General features: G+C 42.1%; 1 protein-coding gene across 1 annotated transcript in view; it reads right to left on the bottom strand.

The window, feature by feature from the left end:
- Window positions 1-27,806, bottom strand: part of LOC138259541 (coiled-coil domain-containing protein 170-like) — a 439,156-nt gene that overhangs the window by 84,221 nt on the left and 327,129 nt on the right. The window contains exon 8 of the mRNA XM_069207352.1: window positions 988-1,305. Coding sequence (XP_069063453.1) covers window positions 988-1,305 — 318 coding nt within the window. The remainder of the gene's footprint in view (window positions 1-987; window positions 1,306-27,806) is intronic.

Genomic DNA, 27,806 nt, shown 5'->3' with positions numbered 1-27,806 from the left:
CCCTTGGAATGTGGGTTCCTGGACAGCTGTCCACTTTGTCCATGCCTTAAAGCCTATCTGCACCCGGGCAATTAATGATAGGGTTGATGGAGTCAAAGGATGCCAAGAGCCTCACTCTACCCCGCTTATTATTGCTGTTGTATATCAGACCCTTTTGAGGTGAAATTCCCATAATTGTTTGTTGGATTTGTTTTTTGGGTTACTAGGGTGGAATGCTCCAAGAAGCATACATGTTATTTTTTTTTTTGGTGATCACTTAAGGAGCTGACATTTTTATATCATTGAAATGCATTGTAGTGAATACCTGGTTTTGGGGGGGGGTCACAAAATGGAACAAATATAAAGGATGAAAACATATTGTAGTTGCAATAGAAAGCAGTTGTTGCTAGTATCACACTAACTTTAGGAAATGTGGTTAGTTTTAAGGTGATTCCATCATGTGAAACATTTTTAAACTATGATGCTTTCAAGTTTACATTACTGCCCTTCTCTCTGTGTTGGACTACCTAGACATAATGTGCTCTGCTTCAAGTCATTCAAAATTCATGTTTTAGACTATTATTTGCTTATCCCTTTTCTTCACACACATATCATTTTCTTCGATTATCTCACTTACATTTTTTTTTGTATCATTCATACTTTCTATGTTTTGTGACTCACCGTGACCACTCTTTTGGATTTCCTTGTGCTTTCATTCCTTGTACCCTCTTATTCCCTAGACTACAACATTACCTACTCCACTACATACAGTTTTCTACCTTTTTAGTAATGTTAAAATGCCTGATTGACCACCTTCTCAACAGAGACTTCCAATCTAAACATTACCAAATGTTTTTACCATTGTTACTTTTCATTAATTATTTTGTAGAGTTAATATTTTACAACCTTTTGGACAAATTGACTCTAAAGTATTATAAAACAAAAAATGATATATAAATACAGAAATAAATACAATAGTTTACAAGATGTGCCCCAAAGAGTACTTACAGCTTTCCAAGATTGTTCACTGGCACATACTTCTTGTATTCTCTCCTTAATTGCTTCTTCTGTGGAAGGGACTGTGATAAAGCCATTGCCCAACAGAGTAGACAGCTGACTGAGGAAAGCTTGGTGAAGGTTTTGTGCTGCTTTGGCCTCATAGTATGACGTCCGCAGAGTTTTATCTAACTGAGCCATTTGCCTCTCTTTGTCCTGAAGGTTTTGCTGGGAGTCATCCCAGATCATATGGATATCCTTTAGCTTTTCTAATAAAATATTATTATCCTTCCCCATGCTTTTCTTAGCTCGTACAGCTTCATCCAGTTCCTATTTTCAAAGACAATGAGAAGTGTTAACAACGCAATACTCCAAGTTGGCTTTCCTTTGCATATTTCTCTCTGCTGTTTTATATAAAAGAGGAACATAACCAAAAAAGTGAAAAATCCTAACTTATTCAAAAACAGGTTGTATACACACACATATGTTCAGTGAAAAACAGGTTAAAGTGCCATTATAGTTAGGTCAATATCTTGCTTTGCAAAAAAACCCTTAGAAATTCACAGAAAAACCCAAAGGTTAAAGGGACGTTATAGTTAGGTGAAAATGTCAGTTAAAACATAATGCTTTAAACTAACAAAATCACTGAAATTCACCAGATGTAGTTATCTCAAGTAACTATAACTCATGTCGTAAAGTAGCTGTTACTCGCTCCCCTCGGCATGGACACTTTTATCATCTATTATGTAATTCTGGATGTTGTTATCAATGAAAGCATGGAGCATACCATGACAGTTGTAATATGTGGGTAATTAGCAGTCCATGGCAAGGTTACAGTGTAGTGGAGCGAGAAAGTGTACCCCTAGAGGTCAGCCAACCTCATGTCATGCAAGGTATTGGGCCGTGTATGGCGTGGATCTACATCTAACTCCCCGCAGGCAGCCAACTCCACACCACCCACAGCCTCTAGCCATTCACAACATGGGGTTTGGTGCTGTCCAGGTCATGCACCCAAGCACCACTCTGCATGGCTTGTGATCAGCGGGGTGTTAGGCACAGGGTTTGGTGCCCAAAACCTGCCGGGCACACATGGCCAAAAATAAGAGGTGTCATTTTAAGTAAGGTAGAACACCAAAATATCATCATTCAATGTGCATTTTGGGGTATTTTCCTATAAAACTGCAATAATTAAATAGTTAAATGCATCATCATTAAAGTTCAGATACAAAAGGCATATAAAATATATGCATAGGCACCTAAAAATATTTGTATATATACAAATAATGTATTATATCATAATAACAGTTTGCTTCATAGATACCAAGTTGTTTGTAAAAAGTGAACCAAACTAAAACCTATTTCACTTCTTCTGTGAGATGTCATTGTCCACCAGGCCTCTTTATACTGCACAGCCCTTAAAAAATAGCATATTGGTAGCATCCCCCCAAAAAAGATAATGTGCCTCAGTTTTCTTCTGTGAGCGACACGGAAGAAAGCAACCTTGGAGCAATGGAGAGCTGATAGTTATCCAATTACTTGTGAAAACTTTTGCAATAGGATTCTGTATCTATATTTAATATGTAGATGTTTGGCTGAGTGTAGAGTAATTTAATCTAGGGAACATTGGAGCATATTTGATGCCCAGAAAGTGGTCAGTAATACTTCCATCTCTTACAGACTGATACTAGGACTCCTTTACATGCAACCAACATCAAGTCTTTAGAAGATTGCATGCACCCCTAGTGAACATGATGGGTACAGCCCACAGCTCTTGAAGTTCTCAGTTCAACAACCAATTTTTCACCTACTTGAGCCAGGGTATCGTACAATCCTGATCAACAGCTATACACATTTGTTAGCAAGCTTATTACAGGGCTAGTTCCCCTATGTACCAAATTGTACCCTAGTAGAAAAGAGGTGTGAGCTTGATTACTGCTGTAATACCTTTAATACCAATATCTAAATGAAGCAGTAATGTAGGGGTACTCTGAGGTAGATTTAACAGTGATTTTAAAAACAACAATATTGCTAAACATAAGTTGCTGCCCCTCAAGCCTTGGCTCTGTCACCCTCCAGTGCTGGTGATTTGAATGTGGTAATTGTAGATGTAAAGCGCTTTAATAGAGTTGACAAAGAATATTACAGTGCTAACTGACTCTTAGAGATGTGTAAGGACCAGGATATAGACTTTTAGTTTAGTTTGAGACCTCAAGAATCACAAAAACACACCAATTAGTCTAGAAGGTATTGAAGACCCATTGTGGGCTTCCATATGAGCAAAGTATCATCAGCAAACAAAAGAGCAGGGAACCTTACTCCAGTCATTTTAGGGGAATCATTATTACAGGCTGTGAGATAGTCAATTGCACCATTAATATAAAGTGAGAAAAGAGTTGGTGCCAAGACGCTCTCATTCCTGACCGCTTTATCAGCTGGGATCCAAGCAGTTAAATCTCCATCCATTACCCAATCTGACCAGGGCATAAGTGTTGTTATGGAGTCTAAGAAGAGTATCCAAGATGTTACCTAGGGCATCCATTTCCTTTAGTACTGTCCATAATTTTGCCCTGGGAATTGCATTAAATGCTGCCCGTGGATCGATAAAGGCAACATACAGATGCCACACTCTATATTAACCATTTTTCAGTAACTAAAAAGTGGATGATCTGGTCTATAGTACTCACTATGGGCCAGATGTATCACGAGTTTTACCAGTCGCAAACAGCCCAATTCGCAAACTCTGGCTTTTTGCAACTAGTAAAATGCATTTCGGTATGCATAAATTCAGTAAAATGTTACCGAATTGCAATTTGGAATTATGAATACATAACGAATTTTGTGATAACAGGACTCTTCCTATAGAGAGGACAACAAGACTACAAAGACGTAAATCTCCACCAAACCAATGATTTTCTTCTTAGCTATATGAAGAAAGTGCTTCTTTGTTTGGTGGGGATGTCCTCATATTCCTGGGCATCAAGAACGCGCCACCAAAACCAGCGTGAAAGCACTGGGGGCCCTTTGGTAAGCTGTCCATCATCCTGACAAAAGGCAGAAAGCTCCTTAAATACTACTAAGGTGGGTGGACAGTCCGGGGAATATTCAATGGGTGATTTCCGCCCTGTGGACCCCATCCCCTGGGGCCCGGCTTCTTATTATTAATAATGTTTATTTTGTGGGTGGGGGGGCACGGCCTACCTCACCCGGCAAATTCCAGCCCCAGGAAACCCATCTCCTAGGGACTGGCCTCACCATATACTTTTCTTTAGGGGGATGGGGGCCATTGAATATAAATCCCATTATGTCTTATGGGATTTAGATTTCGGCCACGGGATATCCGTCACCGTTGTGACAGAGTAACCCATCTGCCAAGTTCTAAATCAGGCTCTTAGTTTTTTAAGTACCAATCAACCACAGAAGGACATTTCTAAAGCAGCCCAAGGTCTTAGAGGAGGAATTTTGAGACTCACATAGGGTCAGAAAAGGGCCAACAGAAGGTCCGGTCCAGATCCTATTGACACTAGTCAGCTGAGTACTTCCAGAAAAAGGCTATTGTATCCTCCCTGTACCTACTAAGGATGTAAGCCAGCTGACCTTTGGCATCCACTTCTTTGTCCTGGGTACAAGAGGGAGCAGTTCCAGTCCTTCAGGCTTCCTGTCATGTCACAGACAGCTTCTGATATTGCGCAGCTCCAGAAAGTGGTCTGAAGTGGGTACATGGAGCAGATTCCTGGGCACACCCTAACCAGTGGGGTAAAAGATTATTTTCCTTAATATATATTAATATTGTTTTTCACATTTGATTTGTATGTTAATAGTTTTTCAAACAATTGTGCTTTAATTTTTTTCCTAGCTGGTCCTATTCCAGAGATATAGTATTAGTAGTTTAATCTGTACTCTGGTTTTCTACATAGGACAACTTGGTCTGACACAGTGAACATAGCCTTTAGGGCACTGTCATTGTCAGATCATGGAAACATTCATTCTCTACATGTCCAACCTTTAATTATCATGCACCCTATCATGTGGGCTACAAGGTTTAAATAGTGGTGACTTACTAGTATGTTAAAGGGTTATTTTAACAAGTTGCACTGCAGGTTTTACCCAATGAATGTACTGCCACTACAATGGAAGGCACAACAGGTGTGGCAGTTCATAACTGGCGTTTAACTTCAGGCATTATATGTGCTTTCTACACCATATGCTAGGGACTTCCAGGCAAGTTGAATGTGTCAATCAGGAATAAGCCAGTTTAACCATGTTTAAAGGGGGAGCACCAGCGCTCTACTCCTGGTTAGCAGGGGTAAAGTGCAGAGTTCGGTATGAAGCCCTACATAAACAAACACGTTTTTATTATGATTATTGTTAGAGTTGAGGTACACGTAGGGACAATATAGTGGTGTCAAACTAGTGATACAGTAAAACTGTCAATGCTGCAGTAGATAAGGTAGCACCTCTAATGAAGTGGGAAGTTAAGGCTGTGGACCCACAGTGAGAAACACACAGCAGTGCCACAATACTCCTTCTTTCACTTTATTGTCACCAATGCAGTGATGATTAAATGGATGTTTTCCTTACCCTCCCTTACCACACATCCTCATCGGCAGTTCACAAATTTCTTCCCTGCCTTTTGGCAGTAAGTGCCAGTTCACTGCTGATGTGAACTCTCCTAAAAGAGCATCCACATATTTTTCTTCTTCCATAAGTCATGATCACCTCGTCTCCCCAATTCAACTTCCCTCCCAACCAATGTTACTTCTACCCAGCCACAGGCATCCCCCCTCTTCAGGCCTCCCAAACCACATCTGCTTGACTACAGTAACTACTGAACTCTAGAGGGATGGATTATAGTAAATGTAGTCTCAAATAATACCCTAATTATTATTGGAACTATAACAATTATTCCAAAATATCTTATTCTGAGTTCATACTACAGTCTTACTGTTTCCAAAAACAAAATAAACACATTATGGCGGTCATTCTGAGACCACGGCGGCCATTCTGGCTTTCCCGCTGGGCCGGCGGGTGACCGCCAAAAGGCCGCCCGCCGGCCCAGCGGGAAAGCCCCTGCAACGAGGAAGCCGGCTCCGAATGGAGCCGGCGGAGTTGCAGGGGTGCGACGGGTGCAGTGGCACCCGTCACGATTTTCACTGTCTGCAAAGCAGACAGTGAAAATCTGTATGGGGCCCTGTTAGGGTGTCCCTGCACTGCCCATGCCAGTGACATGGGCAGTGCAGGGGCCCAGAGGGGCCCCACGACACCCGTTCCCGCCATCCTGGTTCTGTCGGTGAGAACCACCAGAAACAGGCTGGCGGGAAGGGGGTCGGAATCCCCATGGCGGCGCTGCAAGCAGCGCCGCCATGGAGGATTCCCTGGGCCAGGGGAAAACCGGCGGGAAACCGCCGGTTCCCCTTTTCTGACCGCGGCTTTACCGCCGCGGTCAGAATAGCCCAGGAAGCACCGCCAGCCTGTTGGCGGTGCTTCCGCTGCCCTCCAGGGTTGGAATGAGTGCCTCAGTCTTATTGGGTCCATTCCTTCAGGTAGACCTCCTTGTTAAAGAGCAAAAAGCCAACTGTCCCACTTCTCTCACAGTGTGTGTGGATTAGGGCTAACAGTCTTCCTCTTATTTGTGTATTTTAATAAGAACTAATCAACAGCTGCATGAACCACCTTAACTTTAGATTTCTCTTTGTCAATTCTTTGGCCAACACACAGGTTGACACTTTTATTTATTTCCTCTAGGAAAAACATTAAGCTTTGCCGCCTGGACACTGCTCAGCTTCCATAGATTGTTCTTCCCCAGTCAGACAGCAGTGTAGGTGGTTCTCAGTGTACAAAGAGGCCTTGTCCAAATTCTGCACTTCTGTTTTTAATTCTATTCAAGGTCTATCACACCCACCAAGACATAAACATCTCTTTTAAGACTCAACCTCCAACCCACTCTCAGAAACGTACACCATCTTGCCACACCACCATGCGCATTCGGAGCCAGAGGTATGAAGGCTTTTTGCAACTGCAAAGGGTCAGATTAGCTAAATCGATCCATTTGTGACTGCAAAATGGTCTTTCAATATGTACCAAACACATATTTGGTAAAATATTATACAATTTGGGTTTGTGAGTACAAACAGAAACTGTATTCAGAAGGGGTGTGTTGAAGGTGTCCCTTCATAATAGTGATTCGAAATGAGATGTATTAGTTTTTTGTGACTGAAATCTATTCACAAAACAATACTATTTTGCTGACTACAGAAAAGTAGTGGTAAACCATTCACAAATAGGAAGGGGTCCACAAGGGACATCTTCTCCTTTGTGAATGTTGGCAAAACTTTTTTTTAAGAGTAGGCAGGGCTTAAAAAATCTTTGTAAAACTTTTAATTTTTAAGGCGAGCGTTAGCGTTCAGCCTGCTGTATACTTTTAAGTATAGAGTGAGTTCCAGCATTCTCATTTGTTAGTTGCAGTGTCCTTCAAAAATCCTTACTTGCTAGTGGTCAGTTCTGCCTCTTTGTCCTGCATTTTTTCACTTTGGGAGCAGCACAAAGTACTGTGTAAGTACGTTACATCCTGTTTATCTCTTCTGTGAGGGACTTTTTTTGGGCATTTGCCTGTTCCACCTCAACAGTGTGGGTGCTTGTTCAGTTGCTCCTCCCCACCAGCTCCCTCTGTAAAGATAAACCAACAGCAGAGGGGGGCTTTCACAGGGTCAGCTCACCCTTGCTCTCTTCCTTTTGTTATTTTCAGTCTGTGTGGCAATAAATTTCCAGTCAGTAATTTACAACGCTATGAAACCAAGCATAAATTCAGTAAAATGTTACCGAATTGCAATTTGGAATTATGAATACATAACGAATTTTGTGATAACAGGACTCTTCCTATAGAGAGGACAACAATACTACAAAGACGTAAATCTCCACCAAACCAATGATTTTCTTCTTAGCTATATGAAGAAAGTGCTTCTTTGTTTGGTGGGGATGTCCTCATATTCCTGGGCATCAAGAACGCGCCACCAAAACCAGCGTGAAAGCACTGGGGGCCCTTTGGTAAGCTGTCCATCATCCTGACAAAAGGCAGAAAGCTCCTTAAATACTACTAAGGTGGGTGGACAGTCCGGGGAATATTCAATGGGTGATTTCCGCCCTGTGGACCCCATCCCCTGGGGCCCGGCTTCTTATTATTAATAATGTTTATTTTGTGGGTGGGGTGGCACGGCCTACCTCACCCGGCAAATTCCAGCCCCAGGAAACCCATCTCCTAGGGACTGGCCTCACCATATACTTTTCTTTAGGGGGATGGGGGCCATTGAATATAAATCCCATTATGTCTTATGGGATTTAGATTTCGGCCACGGGATATCCATCACCGTTGTGACAGAGTAACCCATCTGCCAAGTTCTAAATCAGGCTCTTAGTTTTTTAAGTACCAATCAACCACAGAAGGACATTTCTAAAGCAGCCCAAGGTCTTAGAGGAGGAATTTTGAGACTCACATAGGGTCAGAAAAGGGCCAACAGAAGGTCCGGTCCAGATCCTATTGACACTAGTCAGCTGAGTACTTCCAGAAAAAGGCTATTGTATCCTCCCTGTACCTACTAAGGATGTAAGCCAGCTGACCTTTGGCATCCACTTCTTTGTCCTGGGTACAAGAGGGAGCAGTTCCAGTCCTTCAGGCTTCCTGTCATGTCACAGACAGCTTCTGATATTGCGCAGCTCCAGAAAGTGGTCTGAAGTGGGTACATGGAGCAGATTCCTGGGCACACCCTAACCAGTGGGGTAAAAGATTATTTTCCTTAATATATATTAATATTGTTTTTCACATTTGATTTGTATGTTAATAGTTTTTCAAACAATTGTGCTTTAATTTTTTTCCTAGCTGGTCCTATTCCAGAGATATAGTATTAGTAGTTTAATCTGTACTCTGGTTTTCTACATAGGACAACTTGGTCTGACACAGTGAACATAGCCTTTAGGGCACTGTCATTGTCAGATCATGGAAACATTCATTCTCTACATGTCCAACCTTTAATTATCATGCACCCTATCATGTGGGCTACAAGGTTTAAATAGTGGTGACTTACTAGTATGTTAAAGGGTTATTTTAACAAGTTGCACTGCAGGTTTTACCCAATGAATGTACTGCCACTACAATGGAAGGCACAACAGGTGTGGCAGTTCATAACTGGCGTTTAACTTCAGGCATTATATGTGCTTTCTACACCATATGCTAGGGACTTCCAGGCAAGTTGAATGTGTCAATCAGGAATAAGCCAGTTTAACCATGTTTAAAGGGGAGCACCAGCGCTCTACTCCTGGTTAGCAGGGGTAAAGTGCAGAGTTCGGTATGAAGCCCTACATAAACAAACACGTTTTTATTATGATTATTGTTAGAGTTGAGGTACACGTAGGGACAATATAGTGGTGTCAAACTAGTGATACAGTAAAACTGTCAATGCTGCAGTAGATAAGGTAGCACCTCTAATGAAGTGGGAAGTTAAGGCTGTGGACCCACAGTGAGAAACACACAGCAGTGCCACAATACTCCTTCTTTCACTTTATTGTCACCAATGCAGTGATGATTAAATGAATGTTTTCCTTTCCCTCCCTTACCACACATCCTCATCGGCAGTTCACAAATTTCTTCCCTGCCTTTTGGCAGTAAGTGCCAGTTCACTGCTGATGTGAACTCTCCTAAAAGAGCATCCACATATTTTTCTTCTTCCATAAGTCATGATCACCTCCTCTCCCCAATTCAACTTCCCTCCCAACCAATGTTACTTCTACCCAGCCACAGGCATCCCCCCTCTTCAGGCCTCCCAAACCACATCTGCTTGACTACAGTAACTACTGAACTCTAGAGGGATGGATTATAGTAAATGTAGTCTCAAATAATACCCTTATTATTATTGGAACTATAACAATTATTCCAAAATATCTTATTCTGAGTTCATACTACAGTCTTACTGTTTCCAAAAACAAAATAAACACATTATGGCGGTCATTCTGAGACCACGGCGGCCATTCTGGCTTTCCCGCTGGGCCGGCGGGTGACCGCCAAAAGGCCACCCGCCGGCCCAGCGGGAAAGCCCCTGGAACGAGGAAGCCGGCTCCGAATGGAGCCGGCGGAGTTGCAGGGGTGCGACGGGTGCAGTGGCACCCGTCGGTCCCTGCACTGCCCATGCCAGTGACATGGGCAGTGCAGGGGCCCAGAGGGGCCCCACGACACCCGTTCCCGCCATCCTGGTTCTGTCGGTGAGAACCACCAGAAACAGGCTGGCGGGAAGGGGGTCGGAATCCCCATGGCGGCGCTGCAAGCAGCGCCGCCATGGAGGATTCCCTGGGCCAGGGGAAAACCGGCGGGAAACCGCCGGTTCCCCTTTTCTGACCGCGGCTTTACCGCCGCGGTCAGAATAGCCCAGGAAGCACCGCCAGCCTGTTGGCGGTGCTTCCGCTGCCCTCCAGGGTTGGAATGAGTGCCTCAGTCTTATTGGGTCCATTCCTTCAGGTAGACCTCCTTGTTAAAGAGCAAAAAGCCAACTGTCCCACTTCTCTCACAGTGTGTGTGGATTAGGGCTAACAGTCTTCCTCTTATTTGTGTATTTTAATAAGAACTAATCAACAGCTGCATGAACCACCTTAACTTTAGATTTCTCTTTGTCAATTCTTTGGCCAACACACAGGTTGACACTTTTATTTATTTCCTCTAGGAAAAACATTAAGCTTTGCCGCCTGGACACTGCTCAGCTTCCATAGATTGTTCTTCCCCAGTCAGACAGCAGTGTAGGTGGTTCTCAGTGTACAAAGAGGCCTTGTCCAAATTCTGCACTTCTGTTTTTAATTCTATTCAAGGTCTATCACACCCACCAAGACATAAACATCTCTTTTAAGACTCAACCTCCAACCCACTCTCAGAAACGTACACCATCTTGCCACACCACCATGCGCATTCGGAGCCAGAGGTATGAAGGCTTTTTGCAACTGCAAAGGGTCAGATTAGCTAAATCGATCCATTTGTGACTGCAAAATGGTCTTTCAATATGTACCAAACACATATTTGGTAAAATATTATACAATTTGGGTTTGTGAGTACAAACAGAAACTGTATTCAGAAGGGGTGTGTTGAAGGTGTCCCTTCATAATAGTGATTCGAAATGAGATGTATTAGTTTTTTGTGACTGAAATCTATTCACAAAACAATACTATTTTGCTGACTACAGAACAGTAGTGGTAAACCATTCACAAATAGGAAGGGGTCCACAAGGGACATCTTCTCCTTTGTGAATGTTGGCAAAACTTTTTTTTAAGAGTAGGCAGGGCTTAAAAAATCTTTGTAAAACTTTTAATTTTTAAGGCGAGCGTTAGCGTTCAGCCTGCTGTATACTTTTAAGTATAGAGTGAGTTCCAGCATTCTCATTTGTTAGTTGCAGTGTCCTTCAAAAATCCTTACTTGCTAGTGGTCAGTTCTGCCTCTTTGTCCTGCATTTTTTCACTTTGGGAGCAGCACAAAGTACTGTGTAAGTACGTTACATCCTGTTTATCTCTTCTGTGAGGGACTTTTTTTGGGCATTTGCCTGTTCCACCTCAACAGTGTGGGTGCTTGTTCAGTTGCTCCTCCCCACCAGCTCCCTCTGTAAAGATAAACCAACAGCAGAGGGGGGCTTTCACAGGGTCAGCTCACCCTTGCTCTCTTCCTTTTGTTATTTTCAGTCTGTGTGGCAATAAATTTCCAGTCAGTAATTTACAACGCTATGAGCTCTGACTCGAGCAAACACAAGACTATTGCGTTCCAAATGCTTGCTATTTTTGTGTGCCCTGGTTTTGTCACCATTCCACAGTATCTCGTTAAACCGAGCTGAGAGAAAGGAAAAACAAGATCTGCAATGGGGGAGAATTTGGCAGCCGACTGCAAAAATGACGTGGTCCTGGGGGAGATTTCACAAGCTGTCTGCTCACAGTAAAACAGGTCTGCTATTGACACCAATGTATGTAAAGACTTTTCACAAAAATCTGAAGCACTGTGCAGGTCATGGGAAAGGGAAACGAGGGGGGGCGGCAGACATCGAGCGGGAGGAGTGCTGGTCCTAACATGGAAATGAAGCCACCCCAGCAGGAGCTCCTATTACCTCTGTAACTTGATAAATATAAACGGGCTGATCACTGCTGCTAACAAATGCACGTCTCGCACAAGGGTGTATCTTGTATATTTCTGCACTGTGTGTTTTATATAATGTGCAGGCCATGTTCAGTCACCTGAGCATCCATCTGCATTGCTACATGCTGCAATTAGTTGAAGGCATGGCCGCAGAATCCATTCTATCTGTTAAGAATGAGCTTACTCCCGACTTAATCATCCTCTGAGCCATGAGATAGTACGGGGGTTGAGAGCCCTCTGCAGCAACCTGCGTACCCTGTTGATCAGGTGCCGATGAGGACAGGTCACACTGAGATTTTCATGCTTTAAAGATTGATAAAGTAAACACCACCGAAAATTGTGTTAATTATTAAATATAGGGGGCGGTTTGGTGCCTGGCCTGTGTTATGTATAAAAAGTTTGCGATTTTTCACATTTCAGCTAGTGACGAGCAGCATGGAGAGGTAGCTGTGTAATTCTCTCTACTCCGCTAATTTCTGGGGCACTAAACTCTCATTCTTCCCGAAGGCCTCCAACAAATGCATTCTTTAAATATATAAGACGACTGGAAAGGCTCTTGGTATTTATGGGAAGGTGGAGTTTAAATTACCCAAATATTTGCCCTTGAGTGAAATGTCTCTGGAAGTGAGTGCTGCCTTTCTCATAGGAAAGGGGTATCTCGACCACCTAGACATGTTAACCTATAGACATAGCATACAAATAGCTCTCACAATAAGCCCCCCCACCTTTTTTTGTGTATATAAACTGCAAAAAATCTCCAAAAGCTATGCATGTATTTTTAGGGTCGAGCCTGAGTCGCATGCGCTTGCGCAAGACGCTTTAGGAGTTAGAAAAGTGCTCGGAGCCCCGTCCATGTCACGTCAGTGCCTTTCATTAGTTTGTGGGCTTGCCTTTTAAAATCAGCTTGCTTTCATTAGTGGAAGGCATGCATACGTCATGCCTTTTCTGGTGGTTAGCCCTCCTCGAGCGCAGCAACCAAGTACTGAAAACATGTGAGGCTCGCTGTTTTCCGCCTGGCTTTTGGACTACACTTTATCTTTGTTCGCAGCGCGATCTAGCTGGGCAGAAGTCGAGTGATTTCCATAACATCGACCCTGTTACATAGTTAATTGTACTTTTGCCGGTTAAGTGGATAATTACACTTTTACCGATAGGTTTCACTACGAGTGAACTGTAGCAGCGCGATCGCGTTCTTTTTTTCCATTTTATATGGCAAGAAAGTTCCGGTTGGGCTTTTACAACTGCTAATAGCTCTAACTCTGAGAAATGCGAGACCCATTGCATTGCAAATGCTTGTTTTTAAATGCATCCCATTTTTCTTTAAGGATAACTCATTTAATAAAACAGATTGCTTTATTTAAAAGCAGTGACAGACATGGTGTTCTTAAGACCCCAGAATGCAACTATCCTTGTGATAGCAGCTAATCACAGTGGGTCGCAATATGTGACCTACCTCATTATTATTCATGCGGTAAGTCAACCTGCGATCGGCAATAATTTGGTATTTTGCGACCAGATCTTTCCTTACATAGGTACATTTCCAAATACTACTTTGATCGCAAAAAAAGGTTACATATTATGACAAGTATTTTGTGACCAACGTTTAGTACATCCAAGCCTAGATTTAGTGGCTTTTGACGCATGGTAGGGCAGCAAGTCACCTTGCTGAACTGCCCTGCATCAAAGTAAAAGGGCAAGGATGTGCCATATCTATGCAGTACGTCACATTCCTGTCCTGTCCCACTGTGCTGGCGCTCTTTTAGCTGCCTAGCACTAATGCCGGCACCCTTGTATAATGGTACATGGTACATTTGTTGTAGGCAGGATTGTTTTTGTGCGGAAGGGACAGCTGTGAGGCATTTCCTCTTCTTTGTGTGCTGAAGAATGCAGCACACATAGAAAGAGGAAAAAACGAGGAGAAATAAAGATATTTCCCCTTTTTGTGCCTCCCCTGTGGAGGGGTAAAGTTTTGACGCATCCCTAGGATAACATGGCTTTGTAAATCTGGGAATGCGTCAAAATCCATGGGTGTTGAATGAGATTACCCACCGCAATGCCCATGGAATGCCTCCATAACGCAGAGTAAGGCCACAAAGCAATTTGCACTACCTTGCCTTACTTCATATCTATGAGATCATACAAAGCCACGCAAAGTGGCTTTGTGTTGCCTCATAGAGTTGGTAGAAAGGTCTGTGCCGCTTTTAAGTCACTAAAAGTGATGCAACTGAGGCACAAGCCTCATAAATATTCACCCTAGTCCTCAGTCTTTTCACCTATCTGCACCATAAAAGCGATATATTTTACACCCTCACCTGAGATGCCACCTATCTCTCTGCCAGCCTTCAAAATAGCTCTCAAAGCCACCTAATACAATGATTTCCTGTTGACGCTTTAAGCAACCAACCAGCAATGACACAGGTGGTGCTTCTAACCTACAAGGGACTTATTTGTTGTATTTATTTGTTGCATTTTTAAATACTGTGAGCTTTGCCCAAGAACAATAGAGAGCTTCACAAGAGTACCAGATTTCATCACACAATGTCCGATTTTTTTTTAAATTTAGGCACTGGGACATTAAATGATTTAATCCAGAATGACAGTGTGTGGAGCGGACGCCAGGATTCGAACATGGTTTCACAGTTATACACTTGACAGCTCTGACCATTAGACCACCTCCACTACCCTGTAGCCTCTTTGCTCTGTCTTGTTTTACTCGTATCTTTGGTGCAGTCCCTCATTTATATTTTTTTATCACAACCATCTGTTCAAGTTCTTAAGAATCTCTTTCTGTGTGTGAGCATCTTTACTGATTAGAACGTTCAGAAAGGCAACAGATATTTTACCCACTCCAAGCAACGCCTTGTCCATTCTGCTCCTAGTGCACTCCTTTATGCTTCAGTTCCACCTCAAGAAACCAATGCTTTAATCATCTTAAGTTTCCCTGTGGTACAACTTGAATACAGTAAGGGCCAGATGTAGGTAGAAAACATTTTGCGAGGTGCAAATTGCGAGTCCCAGCGACTCGCAATTTGCACCTCGCAAAATGTTATGCAGAAAGGTGTCTCAGACACCTTCTGCGACTCGATATAGCGAGTCTAGGCACTCATGGTGATGGTGGCCTGCTGGAAACAGCAGACCACCATGTCCGTGACTGCTTTTCAATAAAGCAGTTTTTCTTTTTCTCTTTGCAGCCCGTTTTCCTTAAAGGAAAACGAGCTGCAAATAGAAAAAATACCGAAACCTTTTAGTTTCGGTTTTTTTCAGAGAAGGCAGTGGTCCAATGTTTTTGTGAGCATTCACAAAGGGGAAGGGGTCCCATGGGGACCCCTTCCCGTTTGCGAATGAGTTACCATCCACTTCAAGTGGATGGTAACTGCAAGTTGATTTGCGACCGCTTTTGTGCGACTCGCAGATAGGAAGGAAACACCCCTTCCTATTTGCGAGTCTGAAACACATTTTGCGAGTCGGTACCAACTCGCAAAATGTGTTTCTGCATTGCGTAAGGGCTTTTGCGCCTCGCAAATTGCGTTTTTCGCCGTTTGCCAGGCGCAAAAGCCTCCCTACATCTGGCCCTAAGTTACTAAAAGCTTTTCTACAGGGAAATGTGGAAGCGCCAAGAACTATATTATTATACTGTTATGGGAAAGCAGGGCCATTTCACAACCTCAAAGAATAGTACAAATATTTCCCATCCCACAAAGTTATTCCATTCTGTATTTGCAACTAAAAGCTGTAACCTTTGTGGTATAAAATGATAGAGCCATTACACTCCCATACCTTTCATTCCCGCCCTAAAAACTTGTTTCCGCAGTGGGTACTATACGCTTTATACTCTATGTTAGTTGTCTTTGAAAAATGTGCAATTCTTTTTTTGTTGGTACTTGAAAGAAGCCATTAGTTGTGCCAAAACATAGAAAATTATTACCTAAATATTTTGTATTTATATTAGTTTATCGATAAATAATCTTAACAAGAGTAGTTCTAGGCAGAATAAACGTAGCATATAGGTGTACACTGATAAAGGTGGCATCGAAAATGATAAACGATAATACAAGTCACCACAGTCCTCTACAGAGCTGCACTGTTGGAAATGTCCTCTATGAAGCGTCACCACCGCCCCAAAGTTTTTGCCTTCCTCCTTCTCTTTTTCTGACCTCATTTTTGCTGGCTTTGGGACTCTGGTCACTTTGCCACTGCTAACCAATGCTAAAGTACATGTGCTATCTCCCTAAAAGCATGGTAAGATTGGCTCATATTAAATTGGCATATTTACTTTAATTACAAGTCCCTGGTAAAGTGCACTACATGTGCCCATGGCCTGTAAATTAAATGCTACTAGTGGGCCTGCAGCACTGATTGTGCCACCCACATAAGTAGCCCCTTAACCATGTCTCAGGCCTGCCATTGCAAACCCTGTGTGTGCAGTTTCACTGCCACTTCGACTTGGCATTTAAAAGTACTTGCCAAGTCTTAACCTCCCCTTTTCTACTTATAAGTCACCCTTAATGTAGATCGCAGGTAACCCCTAGGGCTGGGTGCTATGTAGGTAAAAGGCAGGACATGTACATGTGTGTTTCAGATGTCCTGGTAGAGAAAAACTTGTAAATTCGTTTAACACTACTTTGAAGCCTGCTTCTTTCATAAGATATTATTAGGGCTACCCTCATATACCGTTTTAGTGGTAGATTCAATTCAGAAAGAGGTAAAAAGGTCATATTTAGTATGGCTAGAATGGTAATAGAAAATCCTACTTATTGGTGAGGTTGAATTTAATATTACTATTTCAGAAATGCCACTTTTAGAAAGTGAGCATTTCCCTGCACCTAAAATCCATCTGTGCTTACAGCCTGTCTCCAGTCCACCTCTGGGCTGGGCTGGTTGAAAGCTTCCTTGTGTATTTCACCCAGACAACCACAAACACAGGATACTCAGTTAAACCTGCACTCCTCTGAATACTGAATGGGTCTTCCCGGGCTAGGAGGGTGGAGGACCTGACACTTATATTTCAAAGGCTAGTGGCCTGCCTTTGGTCAATGGACTGCCAAACTCCCTACTGGGCCCCTGGCAGACACACCTGAACTGAATGTGGACCTTGTGCACTTCAAAACCACTCTTTGAAGTCTCCCCCCCTTCAAAGGCATTTTTGGGTACATAAACTGGATCCCTGACCCCATCAAATCAGCCACTTCTGGACCTGAACCTGTAACCTGTCAAGAGGAACTGCCTGGCTGCCCAAAGGACTCACCTGGACTGCTTTGCTGTGAAGGACTGCTGCCATACTGTTACCCTGCTACCTTGCTGGTCTCTGACTTTGCTAGAAGTGCTCTCCAAGGGCTTGGATTGAGCTTGCCTCCTGTTTTCTGAAGTCTCGTGCCAAAATGACTTCATCTCTTCAAGGAAACTCCTTGGGTGCCAAAAATCGACGCACACCCTGCTAGAAGCGAAGCACAGCTTGCCCTGCGACGAGAAAATTGCCACACAGCCTAACCGTAATGATGCAGCTCGACCTCCCGAGTGAAGCAGCACCTGCCTTGTTATCGGAAATTCGATGCACAGCCCTACCAGATCGACGCACAGCCGAGCCAGAACGATGCAGCCCAACTTACTGAGAGACGAAACATCACAGTGCCTGTCGTGCAACAGACAATTTGATGCATCGCCATACCAGATCGTCGCAATGTCTGTGACTTCGTCCAACACACCTGAGATTTCCACACATCGTCTCTGGGCATCAAAGAGAAACCTGCATTGCAGTGAGGAGCCAAGACTGCGTGCTGAAAATTGACACAAAGCCCTTTGCAGCATGGAAAGAAACGGCGCATCGTCTGTGCTGCGCCGGAAATTTCCGACACACACCCTATTTTTCCACGCATCTCTTCCTCTGCGGTCTCCGTGCATATAATTTTTTACGCAAACCAGGTACTTTATGAAACCAAGAGACAACTGTTGATTCCTAAGGCTTAAAACTCTTTAAACTTGCAAAAGTGATATCTCAACTTGTGCCTATTAAATATTTATTGTTTTGACCTTCATTTAACCAGATAAATATCTTATATTTTTTTCTAAACCTGTGTGGTGTATTTTTGTGGTGTTTTCACTGTGTTACTGTATGCTTTATTGCACAAATACTTTAAACATTGTCTTCCAAGCCTGACTGCTCAGTGCTAAGCTACCAGAGGGTGGGCACGGGATAATTTGGCTTGTGTGTGGCTTACCCTGACTAGGATTGTGATCCCTACTTGGACAAGGGCGTATACCTCTGCCAACTAGAGACCCATTTCTAACACGCACTATTCACACTTGACCTTACCCAGTCGATTGCAGATTGAGGCACAATGTCTTAGACATGAAGCTTCAAATATTCAGAGCAATTTGGAAAATTTGGAACACTGGTGGCACATTAGTTATAGGGCACAGTGTTGCACTCTGCGCCATGGTGGCAGCCTTAACTAAGAGTACCAAATGCAGACTGGGCTAGTGCGTTCTATTAAGTTGAATGGGTTGTTCAGTGTGAAGGCAGAAACTTACGACTGCACACCGAAGAGTGTATTAGTAAAGGCTGCAGGAGGGCAAGGATCTCCCCGCAGGCAGGAGTTGTGAATTACTCACCCATCTGCAGGGGAATGCCTGAGGGTGGTCCCTTTGACCACTGTGCCCCCTTAGTAGAGGAGTTCTTGAAGGGGGGCACTGAATGCACCACCTCAGTGCACTTTCCCACAGATCCTTAGAGTCTACTTCCATGTCGTAAAATAGAGAGGACGGAAAGGCAAAGTGTTCCATCATTTGCTAGGGCCAACCCCATGTAAATCAGGGAATGCCCTCATGTATTCATGCCAGCATGATATTGTATTATAGACTAGGCCCCAGGAGTCCTGTTTCCCATTCTATGATACCAAACTGTACCAGGGTTCTATAAGCAGGTGCAGATTGCACCTTGGGAACTTTTCTAATTTATTTTCCAGGGAGGTACAAGACATGTTTTGCTCACAAGAACAAGATCTTTACTCTGTCAGGGAATACTAAAATAGCATGCCCAGAGAGTGATTTGTAGTTTAGAGAGAGATGAACACAGGAAATTAAGTATGGGGGCTAAAATGTTTTGGCAAGCTTTTGAGTAAGAATCGAGATTTCCTGGTGGTGTTAGAGGTAGATGGTTTTGGTTCATGGGCTGTAGATCAATGTGAGCACCACAAAGCTGAACATTTTCTCAGAAAGAAGGAGAGCTTCATTAGTAAGATTGTTGAAAAGTTCACACTTGTGCACCACCAGAGTGGTGATTAGGGACTTAGCTGAGAAATGGAGAATGGCTCTTTGGGATGTCTTGGGCGGAGAATGCAATTACATGTTAGAACATACACAGGTGCCTGGTGAAGGGAATGAAAATGTTCCTAGCTCAGGACAAACAAACAATGTTTTCAGAAGAGGAGATGGGAAATCGGAGGAATGACAGGGAAGTGGAAAAATAAAGAATAGTTTCCATTTTGGTCAAGTTGACCGCAAGGCAGTCTAAGATCCCTCAGTGCAGGTTTGTAGTAAGCAGTCAGTTATCTTGGTGTGGATGATAGAGGTAAAATGTAGGAGGAAAGCAAAATTGTGGGATTTCCAGTAGTAGAGTAACATGGGGCAATGAAGGATATTTCCTATAGCAGTGGTACACAATGAGAAGAAAAATGGATGCCGGACAGGGCTCTGAGGGACATCTGTCAGACAGTAAGTAGAAGTGGATTTGTAGAAGGGCTCTACCAAATATGCCAAGAAAACATAACTTATACCAGAATGGAAGTCGATCTTAGCAGCTGCAGAGAAGACAAGGAGAATGAGAGTGGAGGAAGGATGATCATGAAGAGCTGTCTTGAGTATATTGTGATGAGGGGCAGCATTTGTGTATACAGCAGGTAACTGAAGCCTACTTACAGAGGGTTGAAGAGGGAGACAGTTACTCATGACTTTGATATGGGAGATATGAGCAGCAGTTGGTGAGAAGATTGCAGTTCATATTAACTTTTTAAGGAGGTTTATTTTGCTGACTTAAAGTGTGGGAGAGGTAGGTGAGAGTAAATAGCAAACGTCTGGATAGGCCTTGCTAATAATTAACTGTAGAAGAGGGGAGGGACTTGATGACAAGAAGAACAACGGTGTCAGCACATGAGGTCTGAAAAGCACTAGCGGAAATGAAGAGGGAGCATGCTCAGAAGTAGAGGCTGAGAGGTATTTGTCAGATCACTTATCAGAAAAAATGTTTACAGCACAAATTTGAGTATTCTGTCTCAACAGATCGATACCAACCTCCACTTGTGTCACACCTGGGAGATATGAATTTATATTCCAGAGTATGCACAAAAGGAGAGGGGGTTGGGGATAAAGAAGACAACTCTTGGGCTTTCTTTGGCAACCTGAAAGAGAATATACAACTCAATTGCTGGTTTACATTTGTCTACTACTGTTAATTTAGCACGTTGTACAAGAATCTCAGTATACCTATCAGTTCTGGCCTTTCACATGACTACTTCTGTTATTGATTTGAGAAGAGCCAGAGCTAAGCCTCAGTGCTTGTTTCAATGCCAGTTCACAGATGCCACTTATTGCTGTATTTTCTCTACACTCTTTCCCTTTAGGACCAGTCTAACAAGAATCTTTTAATTCTCTTTAACATCTCTAAATTCTAGATCCCCATTATAGCGATTCAATATTTTCTTATAAATTTACAGAGGGCTCATATTTGCTATCTTTGCATGCATGCCTATTGTACAGTGTGCCTTACTTGATTATTATCAATATTCTCTTCTTACACTATCACTTGTTGGTCCACGTGTCAGCAGCTTTAGGGTATTTATAGGATTGTGCCCCTGGACTGGGTTGGAGCTCGAAATCTTCAGATGATTCACTCTTCAAATCATTGAGAGTTATTTATACCTTTCAGTTCAAGATGGCTGTTGAGTTTTTTAAATGTAGTGCAATCATCTTTGATTACGTTTCAGAACATTCTTGTGAACAATACATTACCTCTAATACTGCAAATTATTATGAACCACTGCCTACAGTGGACTAATACTGGCAGCTAGGGAACCTTTTACTGCACAACCTGTAGTAGCCACTCAGTACACAATATCAATTGCCCACCTCTACAGGCCAGCCACCAGATGGCCCAACATTGATAGTATTTATTTACATTAGAGAGGCAACTTTAAAAAGGAATGTACAAATCATAGTCAAAGCAAAACAAAATAGGCAGCTCCTCTGGCCTTTATGTCCTTTATTCTTCTTTTCAATATATAAAAAAGTGCAGCCAACATATGCATGTACTATCATTCACAATCCATAAATCATGAAAAATAGAATTTGTCACCCCAAGTATGTTTGCTAGGGAAAACTCAAATTAAATTATATATATATATATATATATATATATATATATATATATATACACACATACATATATATCTTGTTCACCAAAAAAACGAAAGGCTACGTTTTAGTTAGGAAAATTGATTTTTAAAAACAAAGAAATTTACAAAACCAAAGGTTACAGGGACGTTATAGTTAGGCTCACATTTGAAATGTACGAAACCATAGAAATTCACCAGTTATGTTAGAGTTACCTGAAGAAACTATAACTAAATCCTGAGGTAAAAAAACTCACGTCCCGCCAAGGTCAGTTTTATCATCAAAATTTTAATGCAAATATTACATTGATATTATCAATGGTGTTGTCAAAGTTGTCATGAGTGCCTTAATTTGTGAGGTAATTAACCTGCATGGCAAGGGTGCGAGTTATAGTTACCTTAGGGCACAAGTTATAGTTACTTGAGGTAACTCTAACGATAACTGGTGAATTTATATGGTTTTGTATGTATGAAAAATACACTGTAAATTGCCCCATATCACATATTATGGCCCCATCCAATAGACAAACCAAGAATAATGTGTTGAAACAGAAAGAGACAAACTCACAAGGCAAGTTCATCGTCTTACCATGTTCCAATGAAAACGTCATCAAGACCCGAGTAAAATCATGAATTCCCATAAGACCAACCAATATCCCAGGTATACTAGGATATTAAGCTGATGACCACAATTAGTTCTCACGGGAGAAGAGGAGCAAAAAAGTTATTTTATTCAAATCGGAAAAGGGAAAGGAAATAACAAAGAAAAAAATGAAATAGAGAAAATACGAAAGTACCAGACAACTCCATAAATCATCACCAAATAAACCAGTGTGCAATTAGGAAACTTGAAAAGTTCAAACTTTGTACTGGATTGGTTACACCATTACACCCAGTGTGACCAACAACCCTTATGTTAAATACAACCAAAGTAGTGCAACACCACTTATCACCCATACTGCGCCTTAAGTACAGAAATAGCATTCAAGGTAACAGAACTCATATCTCGAGAAGCAAGACCTGCGAGGTTCACACGAATTATATAACGTAAGTCAAACTCAGTACTCTAGTAGTCCAAGGTAGAAAAAGCAAAAATACACGTAATGATATTAATGGCTACTAAAACCCTATTTTTTAATACAAATTCGAACGAATAACATTGCTTCACAAAGCACTCCTGTGATATTTTGCTGAACGTGTGCCTCATTCAGAAGCATTAGGGCAACATACGACACATGATGGTTTTAAAAGGTTACAGTACGTGAAAATGCCTGTCGTGGGCAAGAGTGACCGCATCCGCCGTCAAAAAGTATAGTAGTAGTCAAGCCAATTAAGATGTTGTAATGTATTCGAAAGCATTCGTGCAACCAGTAACCCGTGCTGTATCAACAGGTTACACTCCATTAAGATATTAAGATGCGCTAACACATATCCATACCAATATGCGGTGAATGTCAAAAACATGTAACCATAGTCAAGCCGAGTAACAGCCCTGCTATGGCGTAAATGCTGTGACGCCATGACCACTCAAACAACTACACAGTTAAATTTGAAGGCAAAATGCATGCAAATGCCACACTGAGTCCAGCAGCCACACCACTCAATTCTATGTCAGGGTAGGAGCATGTTGTAGTGTAGCACAATAGTAGCCTTAGCGCACAGTCAACACAGAAGACAACTGTTAGATTTGAGGGTGACGTGCATGCAAGCGCCATACCCACTCCAGCCACTATACCATTCAATTTTACACCGGAGTGCTGGTGTGTCATAGTTTGGCCCAATAATAGCCTCGCGTTCGTCAACCACAGTCAAAACAGAAAACAGTTCAATATAGAACAAGCATCGGAGACATCCCTTTCATTGTGGCCAGCAGCTGCCATTTGCAATTACTGAAACAAGTTCAGACTTGTCCTTTGCATTCAAGTACACACCATAACATAAATGGCCATGAAGCAATAACCTCCGATAGTACGCAACAATTCAAAAACAGCAGACGTCAAAATAATCTACATATGTTCTTTATTTATTGAATAGCATGCTGCTATATTGGCAAATTAACATTGAAGACCGTATATTCACAAACATATCCCACACTGTGGGTCTGTCATTTGGATCACTACATATATTTAGCTTGTCTACCTCCTCCAAACACATTCCATGATGTGTATTAACAAGCCATTCTAATTGTACTTCTTAAAAGTGGATTTTCCTAGATTTCGCTACCTTTATCTGCTGCCCAAGTAAAAAAAAAAAAAAGTACGGTTTCCTCCTGGATGTCCAATAATGTCTGAGATGTCTTTGTCATATAAATTCCTTACAAGGTTTGTGTTATCCTTGGTCACCTGTCTTAACCTACATACCCATGAGGGATATTTTTAAATGTGATTAATCTTTGCTTCTATTGTGAAGATGTATAAGTGCATTTATTTGTTGTATTATGTATATACTTAGTGTGTTTTTATATGCTGTTATTACGCACATTGGTGTGTGCATATATTCATGTAATTTGAGTTTCCCCAGCCAATATACCTTGGATGATGAATTTTATGCTTCATGATTTACGGATTGTGAAAGATACTGTAAGTTTGTCGAACTCTTGTATTTGCTTGCTGTGTTAGACTGGCTCTTATATGTTGCAATAGAGATTTTAAGTCATTTGTCATGTATGTGATGGTGTAATTTGAGTAGTGTTCAATATGGTTTATATCTGTAATTTTTGCATATCGCAGCCCTGACGAAGCCTTTGACTGGGCGAAATGTCTTGGCTGTGCTTTTGTACATATTGACAAAAGAACAACTATAAAGTCCATAAAGGTAAGAGGAGCTGCCTATTTTGTTTTGCTTTAAATTTGACTGACCTTCTCTTTTTATATTTCTTATTTAAGTTGCCTCTCTGATGTAAATAAACACTGTCTGTAGTGGGCCAAGGTGATCAATCTGTTTATATTTTAACAATTCTGCACTTTGGGTAGCATGTATACTCTACAATGCTAAACATGATTCTTTTGTCTTGCGCCTAAGATGAAATGCAATGGGGGTGTGCCATAATTCATCCAGCTCTAGAGGGGCTGCACAAGTCCTTGAGTACAGCACCTTATCTGACATGCAAAGGTTTTATCCTAGAACTTGTTGCAAGCCGCATCCCCACATCTTCACACACTGAGTCCACATAAAGATCAGCTGTGATTGGTGAGTAGCAGCTGAGACCATAAATGTATGAGGTAAGGTTTGAGTAAGGCAGGCAACTCCTGGAGGAAAGAATGCCAGAGAGAAAGGAGACAAGACTGGTGGTAATGAAGTACATATATTGTTTTTTGGGCAGAAGACTACAACAAAGTTGCCATCCCAGAGAGAGAGAGCATAGTAAAGGAAGAAATGGGAATAGGGAAGAGGACATGATGAATTTGTCCACCTGTATTGGGAGAATTCACAGAACAAAGATGAGTGTGCATGAGTAAGTAGACCTGGCCTTATAGTTATTGTCTTTGTTTGCTGTCCATATTTTCTTCCAGTTAGGAAAGTGAGAAGACTTGGACATTTTCACTTAGTAGATAAATAGGATAAATACTGGTATGAGCTTTTAAAGTAGAAGTTGAAATACTTCAGCAGGGCCAGCCTGAAGGATGTATCTAGTGAAGTCCTCTCAAAGTCAGATATCCATTGGATATAGGACTGCTGAAGCAATTGGCTTTGGTTCGAAGAGCTCCAAAGAGGAAATATCACAACTGCCGAAGTCCTCTGGTGGAGCATATACTTTTTGCATGTTTACCCAGTTAGGATTTCTGCTTTGGGCTTAGGGCCTGATTTAGAGTTTGGCAGATTGGGTGACTCCATCACGATATTCCATCAGCCGTATTACGATGCCATTATATCCATTGCACATCATAATATGGCAGACAGGATAGCTGCACGTTTGTGATGAGTAACCCCTCTGCCAAACTCTAAATCGGGCTCCTAGTCCCTTTTTGGACCTTAAATTCCCCCAGTGTGGCAAACCTGAAGGTATATCTGATAAAGTCCCCATGAAATCAGACGCCTTTGCCACAATTTTGCACTGAAGCTCTGGATGTCTTGGAAACACAACATTTCAAGTCCCAACTTTTCAGATTGTTTGGAGCACTTCATCTTGGTCAGTTCTCAGGCACCCAGGACCTCAGAGACAGCAGTTGGGGCTTAGGACTAATTCCAGCAGAGACCACCGGCAGGTTCCAGTCCAGGGCCATATGCTAATGGTCAGCTGGTCACTCCAGGAAAAAGACATCTTGCAGCTTGTTGTGTCCCAGTAGCCACAAAGGAGATCAGGCAATTGACTTTTGGAGTGCACTTCTCAGTCTGGGGTACAGGTGGGAGCAGTTCAAGCCCTTTATTGCTCCACATGGAGGCTCAGGACTAATTCCAGCAGAGGCCACCAGCAGGTTCCAGTCCAGGGCCAGATGCTAATGGTCAGCTGGTCACTCCAGGAAAAAGACATCTTGCAGCTTGTTGTGTCCCAGTAGCCACACAGGAGGTCAGGCAATTGACCCTTCGAGTACACTTCTCAGTCCAGGGTACAAGTGGGAGAAGGTCCAGCCCTTTATGTCTCCACATGGATCAGAGACATCAGATCAAGTCCTCTTCTGTTCTTCCTCAGGTCCAGATGTATTCTCATGCACTGGTAGTCAAATAAAACCTTTGAAGATGGTGACTTCTGAACACTCCCTAACCAAGCAGAAAAAGTTCCCCTAGGCAAACATTTCCTCTTTTGCAGTACATCATGTTTGCCTTCCTACAAACTATCCCAAAGTGCTCTATCATAAATACAACATAACCTCCTGCTCTTGGTTGTTTTGGTGTCTCAGCCACAGGTGTGTCTAGGGAAATGAAGGGTCCTCTGCTCCTTGCTTCACAACCACACCAAGCTTTTCCTGGAACCAGCACCCTTTTCCACTGGACTGGTGCCAAGTTGGCTACCCTGTACCTGGGGTCAATGGGTTTCCCTTCCCCATGTCTCCCTTTAAACTTAACTATGAATGGATAGGCCTCACCCTGGTACCTCTCAAGATAATTAAGTTCCTGAACCCTCCCAAACTGCCCTTCCTAAACTTATATAAGCCACATAACTCATAACCGGTAATCCTGACAAAAGGAAAAGACTTAAGCTATTGTTCCTGCTCTGGGAGCAGATTTCAAACCTCATTAAGGAGAACCCACTTACACAGGTATATATTGTCAGGTTAATGCTAATTAGCCATCTGCATCTTCAAGCAGACGTAATCTAACTTTTTAAACATTACATGTGCTGTATAGCTATCAAAACTCCAACTTCACAATTGGACTGAATTTGCAATAAATATGACAAAATAGGGGATGAAGAATTTCAGTAGCTTACACTATACCACAGTTAGCAAAATAGCATTTTATATGAACTTTAGTTTCTCATAGTGTTATATACAGCCCTTTAAAGTGAAAATAACTTTTGGGGTCCTTTGGAAATTTGGTCTCTAGTTGGCAGAAGTATGCACCATGTCCAAGTAGGGGCCACAAGCCTAGTCTGGGTAAGTCAGATATACACCCTATATTAACCTGTGCTCACCCTCTGGTAGCTTGGCACAGTCAGGCTTAACTTAAAAGGCAATGTGTAAAGTATTTGTGCAACACTTAAAATAGTAAAACAGTAAAAACACCATTATTCCACAACAAGTTAGAAGTATAGATATTAATTTAATGAACGAAACAAAAACAAGACAACAAACCTCCAATAAGTAGAAGTTGAGATATGAATATTTCTGCAAGTGTAGTACTTAGAAACGTAAAGCGATGAGAACGCATAATTTTGGCTGTCCCATTACACGCTGCAGGAGTGACATAAAATGTAACCAACAACATATGCAATGTGTGCCTTAATGTACTGCTATTAAGTAGTGCATCAAATCTTATTATTAAAGGTGCATTCACAAGTAGAAATGTAGAAATGTCTATCCATGTTTTGATAATGACATTAATCAACTGAAATATAGTACATGTGTGCATTTATGTATTTGTATTCATGCATTTGGATTATGGTATCATAGTTAAAAGTCAATTACAGTTACTCCCCATTTAGTATGCATTTGAGGCGAAATGCACGCCTAACTTTGTATTTCGATTGTGCATTGAATCATTCATTAAGTTGACTCAAGAGAAGGCCTTGAATTTTTTTTTATTAGATTAATCTTTAATGTGGAGTTTTGCTCACATTTTGTCATTCTATGTTTGCAGGTGTGTCAGTACGAGTCTACAGTTAATGAAAGACATGTTGTGTATTTGAGATAAAGTTTTACGGG

The sequence above is a fragment of the Pleurodeles waltl genome, chromosome 9, assembly GCF_031143425.1.
Source record: "Pleurodeles waltl isolate 20211129_DDA chromosome 9, aPleWal1.hap1.20221129, whole genome shotgun sequence".
Lineage (NCBI taxonomy): Eukaryota > Metazoa > Chordata > Amphibia > Caudata > Salamandridae > Pleurodeles > Pleurodeles waltl.
This window is presented reverse-complemented; position numbering and strand designations above follow the sequence as displayed.